This window comes from Bombina bombina, chromosome 6, assembly GCF_027579735.1.
Source record: "Bombina bombina isolate aBomBom1 chromosome 6, aBomBom1.pri, whole genome shotgun sequence".
Lineage (NCBI taxonomy): Eukaryota > Metazoa > Chordata > Amphibia > Anura > Bombinatoridae > Bombina > Bombina bombina.
This window is the reverse complement of record NC_069504.1, coordinates 1,021,975,803-1,021,999,955: the sequence shown is the minus strand read 5'-3', so window position 1 is coordinate 1,021,999,955 and position 24,153 is coordinate 1,021,975,803. Positions and strand designations below refer to the sequence as shown.

The following is a 24,153-nucleotide window of genomic DNA, read 5'->3' as shown; positions in this document are numbered from 1 at the left end:
CTATAAAGCATACAGTAAGAAACGTTATAGATAGAAAAAGTCCAATGGACATCTGTAACAAATTTCTTGTGTAAAGCTTGCAAATAGAAGCACTAAGTGAAGCACGTAATATTCTCCTTATTTTCGTAGAGCAATGTGTGAATCTCCAACTTTAAAGACGATACCTCGACAGGCATCTAGTGGCTGCAGACTGAGAGCTGTATACGTGTGTATTATAATGCTGCATATTAGTAGGTGCAGGTTTCACATAGATACTGCACTTTCCTTTTAGAGTGGCCGCTGCTGAAACAGGAATCCATCATCACCAATATCCATAACGATATTCTCCAGGCTTGATGCTTTTACCAAATTCAGCTACATAAAAACAAACTGCTCCAAATTCAAGCGGTAGTGTGGGAGGTACACAGGGTCACGTGATCCAGTCAGCTGATGCCGATGCGCGTTTCACCCCCTCGTCTATTGGTAAAGGTGGGGCTTCATCAGGGCGTATGAATTGAGTTAGAGACAGTCTCTTTTATACTTAGTAGGTAACTCCGCCCCTACTGACAGGTAAAAGATGTGTGTTTCTTCCTTAAAAAGTTGTAGAAAAATCAACATTGAAATAATGTATAACAGTGTAACAATTTTATGCAACGAATGCACAAAAACCTATGTAAAACTTGTCAAACTTTCTATACAATTCATCAATCATTAAGTTATGATGTAGATTGGCCAGCGCACCAAAGTATCTAGATATGCTTATTATCAAAAAGATGATATTTAAGTATTAGTAGAATAATTTGTCAGATGAAAGTTGGCTATTATTAAAGGAAGCAAGCCATATCTAGCTTGTCATTAAGCCAATTTGGGAACTGTGTACCTAGTGTAGATATCCATCTACATTCTTTTCTGAGGAGTATCTTATCATTATCATCTCCTCTGCCATTGTCAATACCTCTGTCAATGCCAATGTACCGGAGGGAGTCAGGATTGCTGGTATGAAATTTTTCAAAATGTTTCGCCACATTGCTTTTTGATTTTTGTTTTTTATGTCATCGCGATGTTCAGTTATGCGATCTTTGATCATTCTTTTGTTTTTTCCCACATAATAACGGGGACACGAGCAAGAAAGCAATTATACAACCCCTTCAGAGTTGCAATTAGTAAAATGTTTGAGTTTATAGATCTTCCCATTATTAACCGCAAATTCTTTTGTTTTCACCATGTATTTGCAGGTAACACACTTGCCGCATGGATAGTTACCCACACTGCATTTATTTATGTGTGTTTAAAACTATCATATAAGATGTATCCCTGTTAATCTAGCATCTTTATATGATTTATTATTTTGCTGCTAAGGCATGCATATGAGGGTATCTTGGTTTTCCTGACCGGTCAGGTTTTTTCTATACTGTTCATTATAGATGTATTTTTCTACAATCTTGCATGATTGGCTTAAGCACCTAGATTATTATTCTCTTGTAGTTGATTGAAGACCATCCTCAGAGGGGATGCAGTGTGTTTTTTAATCGAATTGCTGTACCAATAAATTGACACTATATTTATCTAAGAGTTGTGTATTTTTTGTGACAAAAGAGTGCTGAATTCCCTGGGCTCCATGTACTAAGCCGTCAATTCATCCGTCATTGTAGACGCGGATAAACTCGCCGTTACTCGCCGCGGGCGAAATGGTGTCCGCTGTCGCTATGTACTAATATTCCCCCAATAAATAGACAAGTCTAGCCCTCCGCGAGCAGTTGCGGATTGTTGATAAATTTGACGCCTCGCTCGCCACGACTAAGCTGATGTACTTAACTTTCAGTTGAATAGTCTGGCCAATTATTAACACGTGACATGCAAGGTGTCACGAACATCATAGTAGTCACGGGAATAGAATTTTGCTCCTATAAAAGTTCAACTTATCTAAACAACTTTATTATTGTTCAAAATTTTTTGAAGAGTGATAACAGAGCGTTATTTTTGTAATATTTATTTACAATTTGGATATGGCTTCATCTGGATCTGATAATATATAAATATTAATATAAAAATAATTATAAATATTGACAACTATACAATACAAATTTAAAATATAGATTACTCTTTAATTACAGTCGACAAATTGGGCGCAATTTATGTACATGGAAATGAGAGACAAATTAGACGCCAGTTATGCTGTAAGTACAATGCTGATATTACTGCCTTTTATATATGTCTAGACTGGCGTCTAGATTGACTTTCCTATTGTTTTGTACCTTGCCCGCCACCTAAAAGGTGGCGAGGCAAAAATAACGAGGTGGGAGCGGAAATTGTAGCGAGCGGACAAATAGTGGTCAAATGTGTCTAATTACAGTGAAAAATGGAGAGGTAGCGAGGTTTGGTGGATAAGTACGCTCGCAATTTTAAAGATGCGAGTTTTAACATAATTGATGGCTTTGTACATATCAGTTTGCGAATTTTGACGCGAGATTTGTTGCGGGTAGCTCGCTGACTGCTTAGTACATGGAGCCCCCTGTCTTTTTTTAAACATAATATGTATTTGTTTCTCTCTTACTCATACATTTTCTTGATATATATATATATATATATATATATATATATATATATATATATATATATATATATATATATATATATATATATATATATATATATATACAGGGAGTGCAGAATTATTAGGCAAGTTGTATTTTTGAGGATTAATTTTATTATTGAACAGCAACCATGTTCTCAATGAACCCAAAAAAACTCATTAATATCAAAGCTGAATAGTTTTGGAAGTAGTTTTTAGTTTGTTTTTAGTTATAGCTATTTTAGGGGGATATCTGTGTGTGCAGGTGACTATTACTGTGCATAATTATTAGGCAACTTAACAAAAAACAAATATATACCCATTTCAATTATTTATTTTTACCAGTGAAACCAATATAACATCTCAACATTCACAAATATACATTTCTGACATTCAAAAACAAAACAAAAACAAATCAGTGACCAATATAGCCACCTTTCTTTGCAAGGACACTCAAAAGCCTGCCATCCATGGATTCTGTCAGTGTTTTGATCTGTTCACCATCAACATTGCGTGCAGCAGCAACCACAGCCTCCCAGACACTGTTCAGAGAGGTGTACTGTTTCCCCTCCTTGTAAATCTCACATTTGACCACAGTTTCTCAATGGGGTTCAGATCAGGTGAACAAGGAGGCCATGTCATTAGATTTTCTTCTTTTATACCCTTTCTTGCCAGCCACACTGTGGAGTACTTGGACGCGTGTGATGGAGCATTGTCCTGCATGAAAATCATGTTTTTCTTGAAGGATGCAGACTTCTTCCTGTACTACTGCTTGAAGAAGGTGTCTTCCAGAAACTGGCAGTAGGACTGGGAGTTGAGCTTGACTCCATCCTCAACCCGAAAAGGCCCCACAAGCTCATCTTTGATGATACCAGCCCAAACCAGTACTCCACCTCCACCTTGCTGGCGTCTGAGTCGGACTGGAGCTCTCTGCGCTTTACCAATCCAGCCACGGGCCCATCCATCTGGCCCATCAAGACTCACTCTCATTTCATCAGTCCATAAAACCTTAGAAAAATCAGTCTTGAGATATTTCTTGGCCCAGTCTTGACATTTCAGCTTGTGTGTCTTGTTCAGTGGTGGTCGTCTTTCAGCCTTTCTTACCTTGGCCATGTCTCTGAGTATTGCACACCTTGTGCTTTTGGGCACTCCAGTGATGTTGCAGCTCTGAAATATGGCCAAACTGGTGGCAAGTGGCATCTTGGTAGCTGCACGCTTGACTTTTCTCAGTTCATGGGCAGTTATTTTGCGCCTTGGTTTTTCCACACGCTTCTTGCGACCCTGTTGACTATTTTGAATGAAACGCTTGATTGTTCGATGATCACGCTTCAGAAGCTTTGCAATTTTAAGAGTGCTGCATCCCTCTGCAAGATATCTCACTATTTTTGACTTTTCTGAGCCTGTCAAGTCCTTCTTTTGACCCATTTTGCCAAAGGAATTGAAGTTGCCTAATAATTATGCACACCTGATATAGGGTGTTGATGTCATTAGACCACACCCCTTCTCATTACAGAGATGCACATCACCTAATATGCTTAATTGGTAGTAGGCTTTCGAGCCTATACAGCTTGGAGTAAGACAACATGCATAAAGAGGATGATGTGGTCAAAATACTCATTTGCCTAATAATTCTGCACTCCCTTTTCAGTATAGGTAGAAAAAACAGCTATTTCAAATGCTGAAATAAAGTAAAAAGAGCTATTTGTAAACAATTTAATACACTCCAGCAGGTAAAATGGATCATAGGAAACAAATTAAAGTGGAGAAAAAAATTAGGGTACATTAAAGTAATTTTATATAAATGCATCACATTTTTAAAAGACATTGAAAAAAATCTGCAAAGGAAATACATTTTTTCAAAAAACATCTAAAAGTTGTAATTTTGTTAGAAAAATATGCATTATTTTGCAGTCCCACGACACATCCCTTGAAAAGCCGGTTGAATGTTGTTTATCTTACCTCCTTTACTGTGGGCAATCAGGGAAATATATAAACAACCTGCACATATCAGCTAATTACTCTGCAGCATGTGGGCAATGGAAATATTACAGAAACAAAACAGGCAAAATTAAAATGAAAATAATGAAATGTTTTATGGTAAATACAAATTTGAGTTTAATCTATAAATAATACACTATGGATATCCTTTGCTGAAGGAGCAGCAATACACTACTTAGAGCTATCTGACCACATCTAGACCCTGATATTCATAGTCAGAAATCAGAATTTGTAAAATCACAATCCTAAATACATTGCTGTACATAAAATAAAATATAAAATAGAAGGTGCAAAGTTTAAATGTGATACAATTTAATCTGAAGTGTAAAGTGATATAAAATAGTAAGCACAATGTGTAAATGCTGCAGAACTCTCATGTCATACAATGCTTTATGGCACTGGGTTTGCGTCTCCTTCACATACAGAAATGCAGGGAACGCCCCTTGGAATAAGTAAAGCTAAATCTGCCTTTTGGAAATGTCTCTAGGGAACTCGCAGTGCTAGAGGATCATTTTAGAATATCTCATCTGAACAGAGAGGTTTTGAAAATCAGGGCGACAGTCAGCCAATCACAAGAGACAAATATGTGCAGGCACCAATCACCAGCTAGCTCCCTCTAGTGTAGGATATGTACATATTATTTTCATCAATGAATGAAAACAAAGTACATTTAAAAATAGAAGTTAATTTAAAGTGATGGTAAACACTGTGGGGCCGAATTATCAAGCTCCATAACTGGTCCGCTGCCTCTGAGGCTGCGGTCTGCAATCCGCCCGATTCTGTACGATCGGGCTGATTGACACCCCCTGCTCTCGGCAAATCTGCAGGGGTCGGCATTGCACAAGCAGTTCTGGTGAACTGCTTGTGCAATTTTAAATGACTACAGCGTATGCTGTCGGCATTCAGTGATGTCTGTTGGACATGGTACGCTAAAGCGTATCATGTCAGACAGACATTGATAAATTGGCCCCTGTGTCTTTACTTCATTGCAACTTCATCTATGTGCCCCAGTAACTTACATATTTAACACATTTTTACCTGATACTGTATATGTAAAATCTCATGAAATGTTAGCTTTCAAACCTTTTTGCATAGTGATTCCCCATCAGCAAGCCCCTCCCCCTGCATTCTCTTTGCAATGGTTTTTGTCAGATGACTTTCGCATCCAATGAAAATCTTAGTTGCTTGACTCTCCGACTTCAATGACAGAATGCGCTTGATCGTCTGTAGCTTCCAATACGCTCTGCCAATCTGTGTTTACACACTTTGCACATGCATGAGATCTTAGCGCATCTCTAACTTACTAGTCACGCTAGTTACTTGGACTATGTCACAAAATGCTTTGCGCATGCGCAATAGACATTCTGTATCGGGAGTGCGCAGGGGCTCTGACAAATAGAGCGAGTGGGACCAGGGAGAAGGGGGTGGAGTTAAATAGCACCATGGAACTAAAGTTAAAAATGCATTTTCATATAAAGTAAGTAGATATAATGAACATTTTAATAGTGGTTAGATTATATATAGTATAAAGAGTGTAATTAAACAAATCAAATTACACTGTGTTTACAATCACTTCAAAGGTTTCTTAAAATTACATGTTCTATCTGAATCATGCAACTTAATTTTGACTTTCCTATCCCTTTAATGTATTCAGTTTAGACCACTTGATGTTCAAAGTTTCTAGTCTAAAAGTAATAGCGGTAAATTATTCATTCTAAAAACGCTGATTGTTTAAAAGAAACATCATATTTAAAATTAAAAGGCTGTAATTGCCAGGAACATTTAAAAAAATAAACAGGGATTTTTTGCTCTTCCAACAACTTATTCCATTTCCCATTTGCTTAAAGGTGCATGAAACACAATTTTTTCTTTCATGATTCAGATAGAATATACAATTTAAAAATATATTTCCAATTTATTCATTTGATCAAATTTACAACATTCTTTGGCATTGTTTATTAAAAAGCAGGTTGGAAGCTTTAGCAACGTGCACATTTCTGAAGCAATATATAGCAGCAGTTTTATAAAAATATTATACATTTGCAAGAACAAATGGGCAGCACTTTTTGCTGCCATTACAGTGCTTTATACATGTGCACACTATCTTCGTATCCTCTTCAAAAAAATACCATGAGACAAACCAAATTTGGTAACAGACAAAAATTGGAAACTTTTGGATTCATGTGCATGTGTCAGAAGAGAAGCACAATCACTGATGCTAATGACCCTGAAAAATGCCTGGTTTGTAGATGCAGGCTGGCATTATGGATGGGCGAATGTGTAAATTTCCGAATTTGAATGTTAGAACGAATGTTATTACCGAAATTTGAATTACAAATCCGAATGTTGATATGAACGAATATTCTTAAAAATTCTATAAACTAATGCTATTTACAGTTTTCAAATGTCACTTTCGAATTTGAATGTTTATAATTAGATCGAATGTCCACATTTGAAATTTCAAATTTAACATTCTATTTAACAAATACTATTCAGAAGTTCAATAGTTCATGTGGTAGGGAATCTAGTAAATTGATACATAATAGATACAAATATATCAATTTGAATGTTTCTATTTCGATCGAATATTGCATAATTCAAATATTACATTTAAAGAAAGCATTAGAAATACTATTACAAACATATAAATTTGAATTTTTCAAATTCAAATATTGCATAATTAGAATATTACATTTAAATAGAGCATTATAGAAATACTATTTCAAATATATAAATTCAATTTTTTTTTAATTTGAATATTGCATAATTCGAATATTACATTTAAAAAAAAGCATTAGAAATACTATTACAAATATATAAATTTGAATATTTCTAAACTAATTTTTTCGATTGTAATCGTAAAATTTGAAACTGAACATTCAAAAATTGAATGTTAGAATGTTATGTAAACATTTGAAATTCAATTCAAACGAATGAATGTGTTAAAATTTGTTTAATTTTTTTCGAATGTTGCGAAACATTCGCCCATCCCTAGCTGGCATATACCTCACATAAAGGTAATATTTAACCCACAAAAACAAATGCACTTTGAATGAATTATATAAGGAATGTATTTTTCACATTACCTGAACTTTTAAAGGGTAACTGTCAATCTATATTTAAAGAGTCATTGTTTGCAAAACAATTTTATCACCATTGTTTATACGCAACTTTTAAACATTTTTATTTTTTCCCTGAATAAAATGTAATGTAAAATTTGTTTGAATTTAAACTGAAACTTATACTGCAGTATCCGATTTGTACTTTATATTAATGCTCATTGGCTCATAAATATTGTTGGTGCTGATTGGTTGATAAATAGTTCCTTCTTATGCTCATTGGTTGATAAATACTTACTGCTAATACTTACTGGCCGATGGGTGCAAATGCTCATTGTTTCCATAACCCAATGGCCATTAACAGGAAGTAGCTATGAGACAAGGGGCTCTATTTACCCAACAGCGATTGTTGCTTCGGAGACCCATCGTTTCAGTTTTACCTAAAACGTTAGTTAAGTAGCAGTGGTTTAAAAGGGACATGAAACCTATTTTTTTTAATTTTATGATTCATATACAGCATGTGATTTTAAACAACGTTCCAATTTACTTTTATTATCTAATTTGTTTTGTTCTTTTGTTATCCTCTGTTAAAAAGGATACCTAAGTAGATTTAGGAGCTGCTGATTGGTGGCTGCACATATATGCCTCATGTTAATGGTTCACCCAGTGTGTTTAGCTAGCTCCCAGTACTGCATTGCTGCTTCTTCAATAAAGGATACCAAAATAATGAAACAAGTTGACAATAGAAGTAAATTGGAAAGATGTCTATGTGAATCATGAAAGAAAAAATGTGGGTTTCATGTCCCTTTAAGACCGCTGCTCCTTAATCTGCCACCTAAAAGTTGGCAAATTCAATATGATCCAGGATGATTGACAGCCCCTGCTAGCAGCTGATTGACCACCAGCAAGCAGGAGGGTGACATTGCACAAGCATTACTTGTGAAATGCTTGTGCAATGTTAAAGCTGTAGCTGTAGCGTATCATGTCCACCCGAGACATAGTAAATGGAGCCCAATGAGCAGTAGTAGGAAACTTCCTGTGTGTTAATTTCAGTTTTAATTTATAGTTTTATTTTATAAAGTTTTCTGCTTCATTTTTTTCAGGATAAAAACAAACTTTTAACATGTTTAAATGCTGTTTGATAAGAGAAAATGTTTTGAGTGCAGTGTTTCCTTAAAGGGACACTAAACCCAATTTTTTTTCTTTCATGATTCAGATAGAGCATGCAATTTTAAGCAACTTTCTAATTTACTCCTATTATCAATTTTTCTTTGTTCTCTTGCTATCTTTATTTAAAAAGCAGGAATGTAATGCATAGGAGCCGGACCATTTTTGGTTGAGAACCTGTGTTATGCTTGCTTATTGGTGGGTAAATGTAAGCCTCTAATAAGCAAGCGCTATCCATGGTGCTGAACCTAAAGTGGGCTGGCTGCTAAGATTTACATTCCTGCTTTTAAAATAAAGATAGCAATTAGAAAATTGCTTAAAATGTCATACTCTATCTGAATCATGAAAGAAAAAATTTGGGTTCAGTGTCCCTATAACATTATTTTTATTATCAGCTGAATTTTTTTTTTGTGATTTATTTTTCATGTATTGAAAGGTTTTAGTACATACAGTTGTTACCATTGTATTTTTTTTTTTCTGCGAACCCCATTTCTAGTAATTACAATATTTAAGGGTAAAGTAGAAGAAGTGGAATTGCCTGTGGATAAAGTGGATATCATCATTACTGAATGGATGGGATACTGTCTGTTCTACGAGTCAATGCTTAACACTGTCATTTTTGCAAGAGATAAGTGGCTGGTGGGTATTTTGCATGTTATATGTACTGCAGTAGCCGGTTATATGAAGATAAATAGGCAAATATTTTATTAGACTTCTTATTTCAAATATCTTACACATAAAAATAAAAAATGGAAGAAATACATTGGTTTTAATGCATCACAACAAAAAAACAGTTGCAAAATTAAAACCATTTTAAATTTTTATTTTTGGCAAAATAATGCAAATGTGCCTTTCATTTTTTATACTTAGCCAGTGATCCTCGTGCATATATATATACTGTATTTGTGTGTGTATATATATATATATATATATATATATATATATATATATATATATATATATATATATATATATATATATATATATATATATATATATATATTAAATACAATCTATCTTTATTTCCTTTTTAAGGTTTATTATATGCACCCATTCAGACCATGCCCTGTATGTCATCTAACAAAGTCTTATTGGCTGAATGGACCAAAGCTTCAAAATGAAAGAAAAAAAATGATTGAGGGGTCTGTGTTGTAGCAAACACTAAAATAAAAACTTAAACTTCCTAAGTTTACATTTAGTAAATTATATTAACCCCTTAATGACCACAGCACTTTTCCATTTTCTGTCCGTTTGGGACCAAGGCTATTTTTACATTTTTGCAGTGTTTGTGTTTAGCTGTAATTTTCCTCTTGCTCATTTACTGTACCCACACATATTATATACCGTTTTTCTCGCCATTAAATGGACTTTCCAAAGATACCATTATTTTCATCATATCTTATAATTTACTATAAAAAAATTATAAAATATGAGAAAAAAATGGAAAAAAACACTTTTTCTAACTTTGACCCCCAAAATCTGTTACACATCTACAACCACCAAAAAACACCCATGCTAAATATTTTCTAAATTTTATCCTTAGAAATACCCAATGTTTACATGTTCTTTGCTTTTTTTGCACGTTATAGGGCCATAAAAACAAGTAGCACTTTGCTATTTCCAAACCATTTTATTCAAGATTAGCGCTAGTTACATTGGGACCACTGCCGGATTGGCCTACCAGGATACCAGGAGATTTCCCGGTGGGCTGCAGCAGCTTGGGTTGGAAAGCTACAATTTAAAGGGGTGACTAATGGGTATAACTGGGTTGCTATATAACATCAATCTGACATTTTTTATTTAATACAAAGTAATATAATTAAATTCTGAAAAAAATATTGGGGAAGAAGTGTCCCAGTAATCCCCTTTGAGAAAAATGGTGCATGTGCTTTCTACCGACTCAACGGAAAATAGGGCTGGTCTTCATATTTTTCCAGGGCTGCTTTTTATTCCCAGTCCGACCCTGATTGGGACACTGATATCTTTCAGGAATCCCTGAATATCCCTTGACATGTAAATATTTTTTTTTAGAAGACATCCCAAAGTATTGATCTAAGCCAATTTTGGTATATTTCATGCCACCATTTCACCGCCAAATGCGATCAAATACAAAAAATCGTTCACTTTTTCACAAACTTTCGGTTTCTCACTGAAATTATTTACAAACAGCTTGTGCAATTATGGCATAAATGGTTGTAAATTTTTCTCTGGGATCCCCTTTGTTCAGAAATAGCACACATATATGGCTTTGGCATTGCTTTTTGGTAATTAGAAGGCCGCTAAATGCCGCTGCGCACCACACGTGTATTATGCCCAGCAGTGCAGGGGTTAATTAGGGAGCTTGTAGAGAGCTTGTAGGGTTAATTTTAGCTTTAGTGTAGTGTAGCAGACAACCCAAAGTATTGATCTAGGCCCATTTTGGTACATTGCATGCCACCATTTTACCGCCAAATGCGATCAAATAAAAAAAAAAAGTTGAATTTTTCACAATTTTAGGTTTCTCACTGAAATGATTTACAAACAGCTTGTGCAATTATGGCACAAATGGTTGTAAATGCTTCTCTGGGATCCCCTTTGTTCAGAAATAGCAGACATATATGACTTTGGCGTTGCTTTCTGGTAATTAGAAGGCCACTAAATGCTGCTGCGCATCACACGTGTATTATGGCTAGCAGTGAAGGGGTTAATTAGGTAGTTTGTAGGGAGCTTGCAATGTTAATTTTAGCTTTAGTGTAGAGCTCAGCCTCCCACCTGACACATCAGACCCCCTGATCCCTCCCAAACAGCTCCCTTCCCTCCCCCACTCCACAATTGTCCCCGCCATCTTAAGTACTGGCAGAAAGTCTGCCAGTACTAAAATAAAAGTTTTTTTTATTTTAATTTTTATTTTTTTAAAGCATATTTAGATATGCTGTTGTGTAGCATCCCCCCTTAGCCCCCAACATCCCTGATCCCCCCAAAACAGCTCTCTAATCCTCCCCATCTGCATTATTGGGGGCCATCTTGGGTACTGGCAAATGTCTGCCAGTACCCATTTTGCAAAATAAAAAGTTTTTTTTGTTTTTATTTTTATTTTCTGTAGTGTAGCTTCCCCCTTCCCCACAGACCAACCCCCACCACCTGCCTGATCTTTTTTTTGTCCAACTTTTTTTCCCCTTTTCTGTCCATTTTACTGTTACTTTTTCTGTAGTGCAGCGGTTCCCACCCCCTCCCTCCTGTGCACGCGCGCGTGCCCGTGCGCGCCCCCGGGCATACCCGCCCCTGATCCCACCCCCCTCAGCATCTTCCAGGGCCATCGATGGCCGCCACCCGCCTCCCACACTGGCTCCCACCCACCAACGAACCTAGCCGTTAATGTCCGGTGCAGAGAGGGCCACAGAGTGGCTCTCTCTGCATCGGATGGCTAAAAATGGTTATTGCAGGATGCCTCGATATCGAGGCATCACTGCAATAACCGGAAAGCAGCTGGAAACGAGCAGGATCGATTCCAGCTGCTTTCCACACCGAGGACGTGCAGGGTACGTCCTCAGGCGTTAACTGCCTTTTTTTTGAGGACGTACCCTGCAAGTCCTCGGTCGTTAAGGGGTTAAATAATTATTTTTAGCACTGAAAATTATATAAAGGACAACTGCTGGTTAAAACTACTGTGGTTACTACTCACCATGTTAATGTTTTGTCCTCCTGTACCTGCAGCTCTTTTTAAAGTCGTTCTCTTATTTTAACCTATTACAGAAGCCTAAATATCTTTATACTGGGACTCACCATCTTGATACACACACATTGTTTCTTCCTGGGACAGAAGCAGGGATATTATACAGATCAGTGACATTGCACTATGTGTTAGCTCACCTTGCACTTTGTATTTGCTCACCTTGCACTATGTATTAGCTCACCTTGCACTTTGTATTAGCTCACCTTGCACTATGTATTAGCTCACCTTGCACTATTTATTAGCTCACCTTGCATTTTGAATTAGCCCACCTTGCACTTTGTATTAGCTCACCTTGCACTATGTATTAGCTCACCTTTCACTTTGTATTAGCTCACCTTGCACTTTGTATTAGCTACCTTGCATTTTGGATTAGCTCACCTTGCATTCTTCCTGGGATAGAAGCAGGGATATTATACAGATCAGTGACATTGCTGGCTTGCACTATGTGTTAGCTCACCTTGCACTTTGTATTAGCTCACCTTGCACTATGTATTAGCTCACCTTGCACTTTGTATTAGCTCACCTTGCACTATGTATTAGCTCACCTTGCACTATGTATTAGCTCACCTTGCATTTTGAATTAGCCCACCTTGCACTTTGTATTAGCTCACCTTGCACTATGTATTAGCTCACCTTGCACTTTGTAATAGCTCACCTTGCACTTTGTATTAGCTACCTTGCATTTTGGATTAGCTCACCTTGCATTTTGGATTAGCTCACCTTGCATTTTTTATGAGCTAATTTCTTCTGTTAAGTGTGATCAGTCCACGGGTCATCATTACTTCTGGGATATTACTCCTCCCCAACAGGAAGTGCAAGAGGATTCACCCAGCAGAGCTGCATATAGCTCCTCCCCTCTACGTCACTCCCAGTCATTCTCTTGCACCCAACGACTAGATAGGATGTGTGAGAGGACTATGGTGATTATACTTAGTTTTATATCTTCAATCAAAAGTTTGTTATTTTAAAATAGCACCGGAGTGTGTTATTACCTCTCTGGCAGAGTTTGAAGAAGAATCTACCAGAGTTTTTGCTATGATTTTAGCTGGAGTAGTTAAGATCATATTGCTGTTTCTCGGCCATCTGAGGAGAGGTAAACTTCAGATCAGGGGACAGCGGGCAGATGAATCTGCATAGAGGTATGTAGCAGCTTTTATTTTCTGACAATGGAATTGATGAGAAAATCCTGCCATACCGATATAATGTCATGTATGTATACTTTACACTTCAGTATTCTGGGGAATGGTACTTCACTAGAATTACACTGTAAGAATTACATAAAGCTGTTTAATAACTAGAATTTATGTTTAACGTTTTTGCTGGAATGTAAAATCGTTTTCATTTGCTGAGGTACTGAGTGAATAAATGTTTGGGGGTCAGTACATGACCACTGTAGATTTAAAAGATGCCTACCTTCACATACCGATTCACAAAGATCATTACCGGTACCTAAGGTTTGCCTTCCTAGACAGGCATTACCAGTTTGTGGCTCTTCCATTCGGATTGGCTACAGCTCCAAGAATCTTCACAAAGGTTCTGGGTGCTCTTCTGGCGGTACTAAGACCGCGGGGAATCTCGGTAGCTCCATTCCTAGACGACATTCTGATTCAAGCTTCAAGCTTTCAAACTGCCAAGTCTCATACAGAGTTAGTACTGGCATTTCTAAGGTCACATGGATGGAAGGTGAACGAAAAGAAAAGTTCACTCGTTCCACTCACAAGAGTTCCCTTCCTGGGGACTCTTATAGATTCTGTAGAAATGAAGATTTACCTGACAGAGGACAGGCTAACAAGACTTCAAAGTGCTTGCCGCACCCTTCATTCCATTCAACACCCGTCAGTGGCTCAATGCATGGAGGTAATCGGCTTAATGGTAGCGGCAATGGACATAGTACCCTTTGCACGCTTACACCTCAGACCACTGCAACTGTGCATGCTAAGTCAGTGGAATGGGGATTACTCAGACTTATCCCCTTCTCTGAATCTGGATCAAGAGACCAGAAATTCTCTTCTATGGTGGCTTTCTCGGCCACATCTGTCCAGGGGGATGCCATTCAGCAGACCAGACTGGACAATTGTAACAACAGACGCCAGCCTTCTAGGTTGGGGTGCCGTCTGGAATTCTCTGAAGGCTCAGGGACAATGGAGTCAGGAGGAGAGTCTCCTGCCAATAAACATTCTGGAATTGAGAGCAGTTCTCAATGCCCTCCTGGCTTGGCCCCAGTTGACAACTCGGGGGTTCATCAGGTTTCAGTCGGACAACATCACGACTGTAGCTTACATCAACCATCAGGGAGGGACAAGAAGCTCCCTAGCTATGATGGAAGTATCAAAGATAATTCGCTGGGCAGAGTCTCACTCTTGCCACCTGTCAGCAATCCACATCCCGGGAGTGGAGAACTGGGAGGCGGATTTCTTAAGTTGTCAGACTTTTCATCTGGGGGAGTGGGAACTCCATCCGGAGGTCTTTGCCCAAATACTTCGACGTTGGGGCAAACCAGAGATAGATCTCATGGCGTCTCGACAGAACGCCAAGCTTCCTCGTTACGGGTCCAGATCCAGGGATCCAGGAGCAGTCCTGATAGATGCCCTGACAGCACCTTGGGACTTCAGGATGGCTTACGTGTTTCCACCCTTCCCGATGCTTCCTCGATTGATTGCCAGAATCAAACAAGAGAGAGCATCAGTGATTCTAATAGCTCCTGCGTGGCCACGCAGGACTTGGTATGCAGACCTGGTGGACATGTCATCCTGTCCACCTTGGTCTCTACCTCTGAAACAGGACCTTCTGATACAGGGTCCCTTCAAACATCAAAATCTAGCTTCTCTGAAGCTGACTGCTTGGAAATTGAACGCTTGATTTTATCAAGACGTGGTTTTTCTGAGTCAGTTATTGATACCTTAATACAGGCTAGGAAGCCTGTTACCAGAAAGATTTACCATAAGATATGGCGTAAATACCTATATTGGTGTGAATCCAAAGGTTACTCTTGGAGTAAGGTTAGGATTCCTAGGATATTGTCTTTTCTACAAGAAGGTTTAGAAAAGGGTTTATCTGCTAGTTCATTAAAGGGACAGATCTCAGCTCTGTCCATTCTGTTACACAAACGTCTGTCAGAAGTTCCTGACGTCCAGGCTTTTTGTCAGGCTTTGGCCAGGATTAAGCCTGTGTTTAAAACTGTTGCTCCACCATGGAGTTTAAACCTTGTTCTTAATGTTTTACAGGGCGTTCCGTTTGAACCCCTTCATTCCATTGATATAAAGTTGTTATCTTGGAAAGTTCTATTTTTAATGGCTATTTCCTCGGCTCGAAGAGTCTCTGAATTATCAGCCTTACATTGTGATTCTCCTTATTTGATTTTTCATTCGGATAAGGTAGTTCTGCGTACTAAACCTGGGTTCTTACCTAAGGTAGTTACTAACAGGAATATCAATCAAGAGATTGTTGTTCCTTCCTTGTGCCCAAATCCTTCTTCGAAGAAGGAACGTCTACTGCACAACCTGGATGTAGTCCGTGCTCTAAAATTTTACTTACAGGCAACTAAGGAATTTCGACAAACGTCTTCTCTGTTTGTCGTTTACTCTGGGCAGAGGAGAGGTCAAAAAGCTTCTGCTACCTCTCTTTCTTTTTGGCTTCGTAGCATAATTCGTTTAGCTTATGAGACTGCTGGACAGCAGTCTCCTGAAAGAATTACAGCTCATTCTACTAGAGCTGTGGCTTCCACTTGGGCCTTCAAGAATGAGTCCTCTGTTGAGCAGATTTGCAAGGCTGCAACTTGGTCTTCGCTTCATACTTTTTCCAAATTTTACAAATTTGACACTTTTGCTTCATCGGAGGCTATTTTTGGGAGAAAGGTTCTTCAGGCAGTGGTTCCTTCTGTATAAAGAGCCTGCCTATCCCTCCCGTCATCCGTGTACTTTTGCTTTGGTATTGGTATCCCAGAAGTAATGATGACCCGTGGACTGATCACACTTAACAGAAGAAAACATAATATATGCTTACCTGATAAATTCCTTTCTTCTGTAGTGTGATCAGTCCACGGCCCGCCCTGTTTTTAAGGCAGGTAAATATTTTTTAATTTATACTCCAGTCACCACTTCACCCTTGGCTTTTCCTTTCTCGTTGGTCCTTGGTCGAATGACTGGGAGTGACGTAGAGGGGAGGAGCTATATGCAGCTCTGCTGGGTGAATCCTCTTGCACTTCCTGTTGGGGAGGAGTAATATCCCAGAAGTAATGATGACCCGTGGACTGATCACACTACAGAAGAAAGGAATTTATCAGGTAAGCATAAATTATGTTTTTACATTTTGTATTAGTTCACCTTGCATTTTGTATTAGCTCACCTTACATTTTGTATTAGTTCAGCTTGCATTTTGTATTAGCTCACCTTGCATTTTGTATTAGCTCACCTTGCATTTTGTATTAGCTTACCTTGCATTTTGTATTAGCTCACCTTGCATTTTGTATTAGCTTACCTTGCATTTTGTATTAGGTCCCCTTGCACATTGTATTAGCTCGCCTTGCACATTGTATTAGCTACCTTGCACTTTGTATTAGCTACCTTGCATTTTGCATTAGCTCACCTTGCATTTTGTATTAGCTCACCTTGCACTTTGCATTAGCTAACCTTGCATTTTGTATTAGCTCACCTTGCACTTTGTATTAGTTACCTTGCATTTTGTATAAGCTCACCTTGCATTTTGGATTAGCTCACCTTGCACTTTGTATTAGCTACCTTGCACTTTGTATTAGCTACCTTGCATTTTGTATTAGCTCATCTTTGCACTTTGTATTAGCTCACCTTGCATTTTGTAGTAGCTCACCTTGCACTTTGTATTAGCTATCTTGTATTTTGTATTAGCTCACCTTGCACTTTGTATTAGCTCACCTTGCACTTTGTATTAGCTACCTTGCATTTTGGATTAGCTCACCTTGAACGTTGTATTAGCTCACCTTGCACTTTGTATTAGCTCACCTTGCATTTTGGATTAGCTCACCTTGCACATTGTATTAGCTCACCTTGCACTTTGTATTAGCTCACCTTGCATTTTGGATTAGCTCACCTTGCACATTGTATTAGCTCATCTTGCATTTTGGATTTGCAAATTTTGCATTTCGGATTAGTTTACCTTGCATTTTGGATTAGTTCACCTTGCACTTTGGATTAGCTCACCTTGCATTTTGGATTAGCTCACCTTGAATGTTGTATTAGCTCACCTTGCACTTTGTATTAGCTACCTTGTTTTTTTATTAGCTCACCTTGCACTATGTATTAGCTCACTTTGCACTTTGGATTAGCTCATTTTGTACTTTGTATTAGCTACCTTGAATTTTGTGTTAGCTCACCTTGCACTTGGTATTAGCTCACCTTGCACTTTATATTAGCTCATTTGCATTTTGGATTAGCTCACCTTGCATTTTATATTAGCTCACCATGTATTTTATATTAGCTCACCTTGCATTTTGGATTAGCTCACCTTGCATTTTGGATTGCTCACCATGCATTTTAGATTAGCTCACATTGCATTTTGTATTAGCTAACCATGCATTTTGTATTAGCTCACCTTGCATTTTGTATTAGCTCACATTGCATATTGGATTAGCTCACCTTGCATTTTGTATTAGCTCACCTTGCATTTTGGATTAGCTCACATTGCATTTTGGATTAGCTCACCTTGCATTTTGGATTAGCTCACCTTGCATTTTGGATTAGCTCACCTTGCATTTTGGATTAGTGCACATTGCATTTTGGATTAGCTCACCTTGCATTTTGGATTAGCTCACATTGCATTTTGGATTAGCTCACCTTGCATTTTGGATTAGCTCACATTGCATTTTGGATTAGCTCACCTTGCATTTTGGATTAGCTCACCTTGCATTTTGGATTAGCTCACATTGCATTTTGGATTAGCATTGCACAATAGAAATCAGTTACATGTTTGAGTTTTTTCGTACACAGTTTAAAAATTATATACCAGATATAAAAAAGGCTTCAGGAATAACCATGGCAGCATTGGCCTATCAGGATACAAGGGGACTTCCTACAATAGATTGGGGAAAGCTACAATTTATGGGGGTGCTGTTGGTGAGGTGATGCAGCTCTATCATCTCTCTTTTCTCCTCTGAGCTGATAACATTTTATTAGTCCTCTTTTGGTTTCTAGAGTCTAGTCAAATCAACCTGTGAGACAGAGTGACACACTGTTTTGGGTGTCTTCCCCAGGTCATACATAGATAATCATTTCCACACTGGCATCCCAGTCCAACCCTGGGAATAACACAGAAAAATACAGCCACTGCAAAAATGTACAGCACATGCCCTGTATTATAATAAGGCTTGTCTAAAGACAACAATGTCTCTGATCTGTGAATGTGCACCACCTCTGTCAGAGGGTACAATAATACTTAAATTCCAAAATGGCTGCGCCCAGCGCATCACTAACCTGCACTTTTGAAGGGTTATATTAGAAGAATAACTTTGAAGAGAGCTGCAGGTACAGAAAAAAATACCATGGTCAGTAGTAAATCTACTACTGTATTTGTAGGCAGAAGTTTGTTCTTATTACGTTATTTTTTTTACAAAATCAGAAAATACTTGGAAGAAAATAGGCCATTAATTAGATAATTGCTTTGCCTGAGAGAATGATATTTTTCATTCCTAATTTTTTTAGCTGATCTTTTGATCAGAGAGTTTAGTTATTGTGTAGACCTTTGAATTCAATAAGCTTTGCTTTGACTGACAATCTCTTTGATTTGGATGGACAGTTTTATCTCGCTGGGTTGCTGCAGGCTTATTTGTTCACTCAGATATTAAACAATGTGTGACAGCATGATGGAGAATTATAAAGGCATGCAGGGGTTTCTTGTCTGGATTTTATATGTGCAGTTCAAAATGTGATGTCTTTGTCAGGTGAATAGATTACGAGACCCATTTCCCCACAATTCATCAACAGAAACCTGGAGGGCTCATGTTTCCTGACCGAGCTGCTTTATATGTCGTTGCAATTGAAGACAGACAATATAAGGACTTCAAGATTCACTGTGAGTATGCTATTAACACCATCAATTTAATATGTCATCATACAAAAGGCCAGCCACTGAAAATATTGACAGTATAATACATTTTAAACACAAACACTATTAATATATTAACATATTTTTTTTTTTTTTTACTAAGCTGATTAGATGTTTAAAATGCAAAGATCATTTATTATAAGATACCTTTTTTATTTCTTGGACAACAACATTTTTTTGAACTATTGAAATAGTGTTTTGTTTATAGATATAGTGGTAACAAGTATGGAAGACAGAACTATATGCTTATTTTAAGGCAGGAACCCATTTTATTTATGCAACAATACACATTATACATCAGGATGAATGTTATATGGATATCCTATAAAAAGATTTTTATGTTTCAGCAAATCAAATATGGTCCAAGAGTACTAGTGGAGCAATATATTTTTATCCCTCATGAGCTCTAACTGCTCTCAAAGTAAAAAAAAATGAGTGCTCTCAGACGCGCTAACTTTATGACTTATATCCCATGACAGATATCCCAACTATAATAAAGGAAAAATGAAAAAAAAAGAAACATTATTACGACACACTAATACTATAAGTGGATAATGTGTTCAGTCTAAATAAGAGGAAGGGAAGACCTGAGTTATTAGTTTAAAACTTAACTTTTAATGGAATTATCATATAAAAATAGGGGGTGAAAAACACAAACATTTAAAAGCAACTTAAAAAACAGCAAGTTAGGGTGACTGCTCCCTGAGTGTGTCACTAAGGACTATTCAATCTCCAAACGGCTTAAATAGTTAGAGATACATATAATCTAAATAAAAAGATGGTGATTCCTGGACAGGTAATAAGGGGAAGTACAATTACAAACTCCTGATAATCCTGAGTTCTATAGGTACTACCTGAACTCACCACCTAATGTGGGGATAACTTAGCCTGCATATGTAAACACTTACAGTATAAAAGGAAAGGTACAATCTCATGGGAAGGTATAGAAAGGATAAGAAGTGTAGTGATTAGTGTAACTGAAAGGGACAATGAGGTCATATGTCCTCTAACTTAGAATTATTTTCTTAGTGGTTGTCGTGGGTGCTGTTAGGTACTGCCTATCACTAAGAGTAAGGCTACCTGGTAGCTACAGTTAGAATAGACAAATATAGACTAAAAATGGCCAGAGTATTTAACCCTTTATTGTCGTAATAAGTAACGTAATTTTGGAGCTGAACTCATAAGTATCAATTAGTATCACAGCCAACCGTTACTAATAGTTATCTATTGTTAGACAGTCAGACTGAGCGTAAGTAATAAATTAAAAATGTGCTGCATATCAATTACAGTGGTTGAAAAAGAGAAAGTAACACAAGGTTACTTATATCTCAGGCTGGAGGATATTGATTTATGAATAGCCAAATTGAAAAATCCTAATATTGCAACCAAGATAGGCTGGGTTATACCTTTAAATACCGTACACACTTACCAGACTATAAGCCTATTGTCAGGTTAGGAAATATCCAGAAGTAGACCCAAATGCAAGGGCGAACTTAAACAACACCCTTGCACTCTGAGTTTAATCCAGGACGTGACCCCACGACAACCTCCAAAAAACAAAGTACTCACGATATGGAGCAGGGTTAGCCTGTGCCAAAGTAATTCATGATATCAGCCAGATAGACTTCTGAATAAGGAACTGGTTTCAGGAAATGCCTTCCACAGAATCAGGAGAGCAGGGATAGTCACTTATACTCAGACAGAAGAAGGGTAAAACAGGAAACAGTTAATAATGCAGGAGTAGGTCATTTGTTATCAGGCAGTCTGAAGGTTAACACTGTGTTGTCAGAACTTGCAGTGATAGCAACAGGTAAGCTGGTAGTTTGAAGGTTAACACAGATAATCAGTACTTGTGGAGATTGGCAACAGGATATCCAGCCGTTTGAAGGTTTACACTGAATAATAGTATTTGCAGAGTTTGGAAACAGGTAAACATGCAGATTGAAGGATTCACAGAAATAACAGTATTTGAATAGTTTGCACTACACAGAGTAGTCTGAATATGCAGGGTTTGCAGCAGGTAAATAGGAAGTTTGAAAGTTTCACAAAACAAACAGTACTTGCATTGTTTGGAGACAGGTATTCAGGATGTTGAAGGTTAATCCAGCATAGTAAGTCCTTGAAGAGATTGGCAACAGAAAAGCAGCAGTTAGAGAGATTCCTCAGCGAAATCCTAACAGAAGCCTCAAAGTTAACAAACAAACGGACACTGTAGAAACAGGAAGCCAGAATAAAAAGCCTGGTTGTGACATCAACAGGAAGGGGTGACTCAGACACCTGTCAATCAAGCACACAGAGAGGACTGCAGAGCTTCCCAGCAGCTGAGCGTGACACCTATAGTATCTCAGCCAAAGCAGCTGAGAAAATAACTTTTAATACCATGATGGCTTCTAGGTAACTAGTTCTATAAGTCTCAAACGGTTAAGGGAAAGTATGTGTGAGTACAGCCAAAAAGCCAATCTATTTATATCGCAGCCAAAGCAGCTGGATATTACCTATTAATACCGTTCTATAGGCTGACCATAATCTTAACTTAACAGTAAGAGCAGGCAGAGTGACCCAAATTAATTTAGAAAACAACTATAAATGTACACGCAGGGAGCCATGCAAATGCCTGACGCGCGTTTCGCAAATGCTTTATCAAAGGCACCGGTCATCAGCCAACTCTGTTCCTTTATATTATCAATAGCCAATTGCGTGTAAGAAGTATCGAGCGTCACTAATCTAGTGACGCTCCTAGTGAGGGAGGATATCACAGATGATAGGTCAGGGTGAGGGGATGTGGCCCCATTCACGATAGCAGGTTTCTACACGCCTATTCTCTAAGTATCCAATCGGAGCAAATATTGCATTGACAGGAGGAGAATAGGTGTATCATGTACGCATGTAGATACTTAAAAGTGAGGAGTCTAATATTTTATTATATGTCTACTTTGTAGGTTATTTTTAGCAGAGAAGTGTATAGATTTACAGTCTCAAAACATATGATACCATACTTATGAGGACATTAATGCATATACTTATAACACTATCTTACATATTAGTTAAATCTATTAGCAGAGTTATGAAGAAAATATATATCTACAGAAGCAAAGCATAGTCAGTCCCATGGTTTGCATGCGGTCATTGTCCTCAAACTAGTAAAACAATCTCTTGTATTTATGTAATTAATGTTAACCCATTAAATGGTTATGAAACGGGGAGAAAACTATAGCAAGAGCACCGGCAGTCTGTACTTAGTATATCCGGGAACAAAGAACTAGATATTATTCAAATTATATATACTATGACCTGATTCCCTATTCTGACGTTGCAACTGATCTAATATTACCATCAAGACGTATCTCGTTGGGACATGTGTGTCTTGCCTGACCTTAGCATTTGTAGACCAAGTTTAAATGTCTGACATTATTTTACCATTAAAGATCCTTAGATTTAACCTAAAGTTTTCTCTAGGTAAGAAATGTTGTACCCCAATGTTACAATACTTAGTGATAATCTTAGAAATATCTTTAAATAAGGAGGTGGCATAGAGACACCAGGGGGAAAAATGATCCATAGTACACACTAGGTAGTTACAGAAAGGCGCTGTAGTTAATTTGTTCATTCATCCCCTGTGGGGACATGCTTTGCAACCAGAAAATCCACTTGGTTTCTGCTTTCAGGAGTTCGTTCTCAATGTTGCTTCCACGTATCCCTAGTTTAACTCTTTCGAGTACCCAGCATTTCAGATGAGACTTTCCACTGTGGTGCTCCAGGAAGTGTCTTGCAACAGTAGTCAATTTTTTGTTTTTATATTTTTCCTTTACGTGCGTTTATCTTTACGTGCATTTTTTATGTTGCAGATATGTTCGCCAAGCCTGGTTCTAAGTTCCATTGATGACATCTCCACATACCGTTTACCACATCTGCATTCAATGCAGTATATTATATTTTGTGTCCCACAGTTGTATAGTTCCGTCATGTGTCTTTTCCCACTTGGGAAGATGACCATTTCCTTTACAATAGACATATATGGGCAAAACTTGCATGTGCCGCAAGGATACGTTCCTTTAAGTTTATCCTTTCTTTCTGAGATGTTTTTACGTACGTATCCTTGCAGCACATGCAAGTTTTGCCCATATATCTCTTATAGGACACAAAATATAATCTACTGTATTAAATGCAGATGTGGTAAATGGTATATGGGGATGTAATCAAGAGAACTTAGAACCAGGCTGGGCGAACATATCTGCAACATCAAAAACGCACATAAAGCTATGGAAAGAGATAAAAAACAAACCATTGACTACTGTTGCAAGACACTTCCTAGAGCACCACAGTGGAAAGCCTGATCTGAAATGCTGGGTACTCCAGAGAGTTAAACTAGGAATACGTGGAGGCAACATTGAGAACAAACTCCTGAAAGCAGAAACCAAGTGGATTTTCTGGTTGCAAAGCATCTTCCCACAGGGGATGAATGAACAAATAAACTACAGCGCCTTTCTGTAACTACCTAGTGTATTATATGAATCATTTTCCCCCCTGGTGTCTATATTACACCTCCTTATTTAAAAAAAATTTCTCAGATTATTATAAGTATTGTACCTTTG

At 37.7% G+C, this 24,153-nt stretch overlaps 1 protein-coding gene across 1 annotated transcript in view; it reads left to right on the top strand.

Annotated features, from left to right (window-relative positions):
* The window catches only part of PRMT8 (protein arginine methyltransferase 8), a 403,578-nt gene that overhangs the window by 163,982 nt on the left and 215,443 nt on the right, over positions 1-24,153 (top strand). The window contains exons 4-5 of the mRNA XM_053718748.1: positions 9,272-9,414; positions 19,441-19,528. Of these exons, the coding sequence (XP_053574723.1) occupies positions 9,272-9,414; positions 19,441-19,528 (231 nt within the window). The remainder of the gene's footprint in view (positions 1-9,271; positions 9,415-19,440; positions 19,529-24,153) is intronic.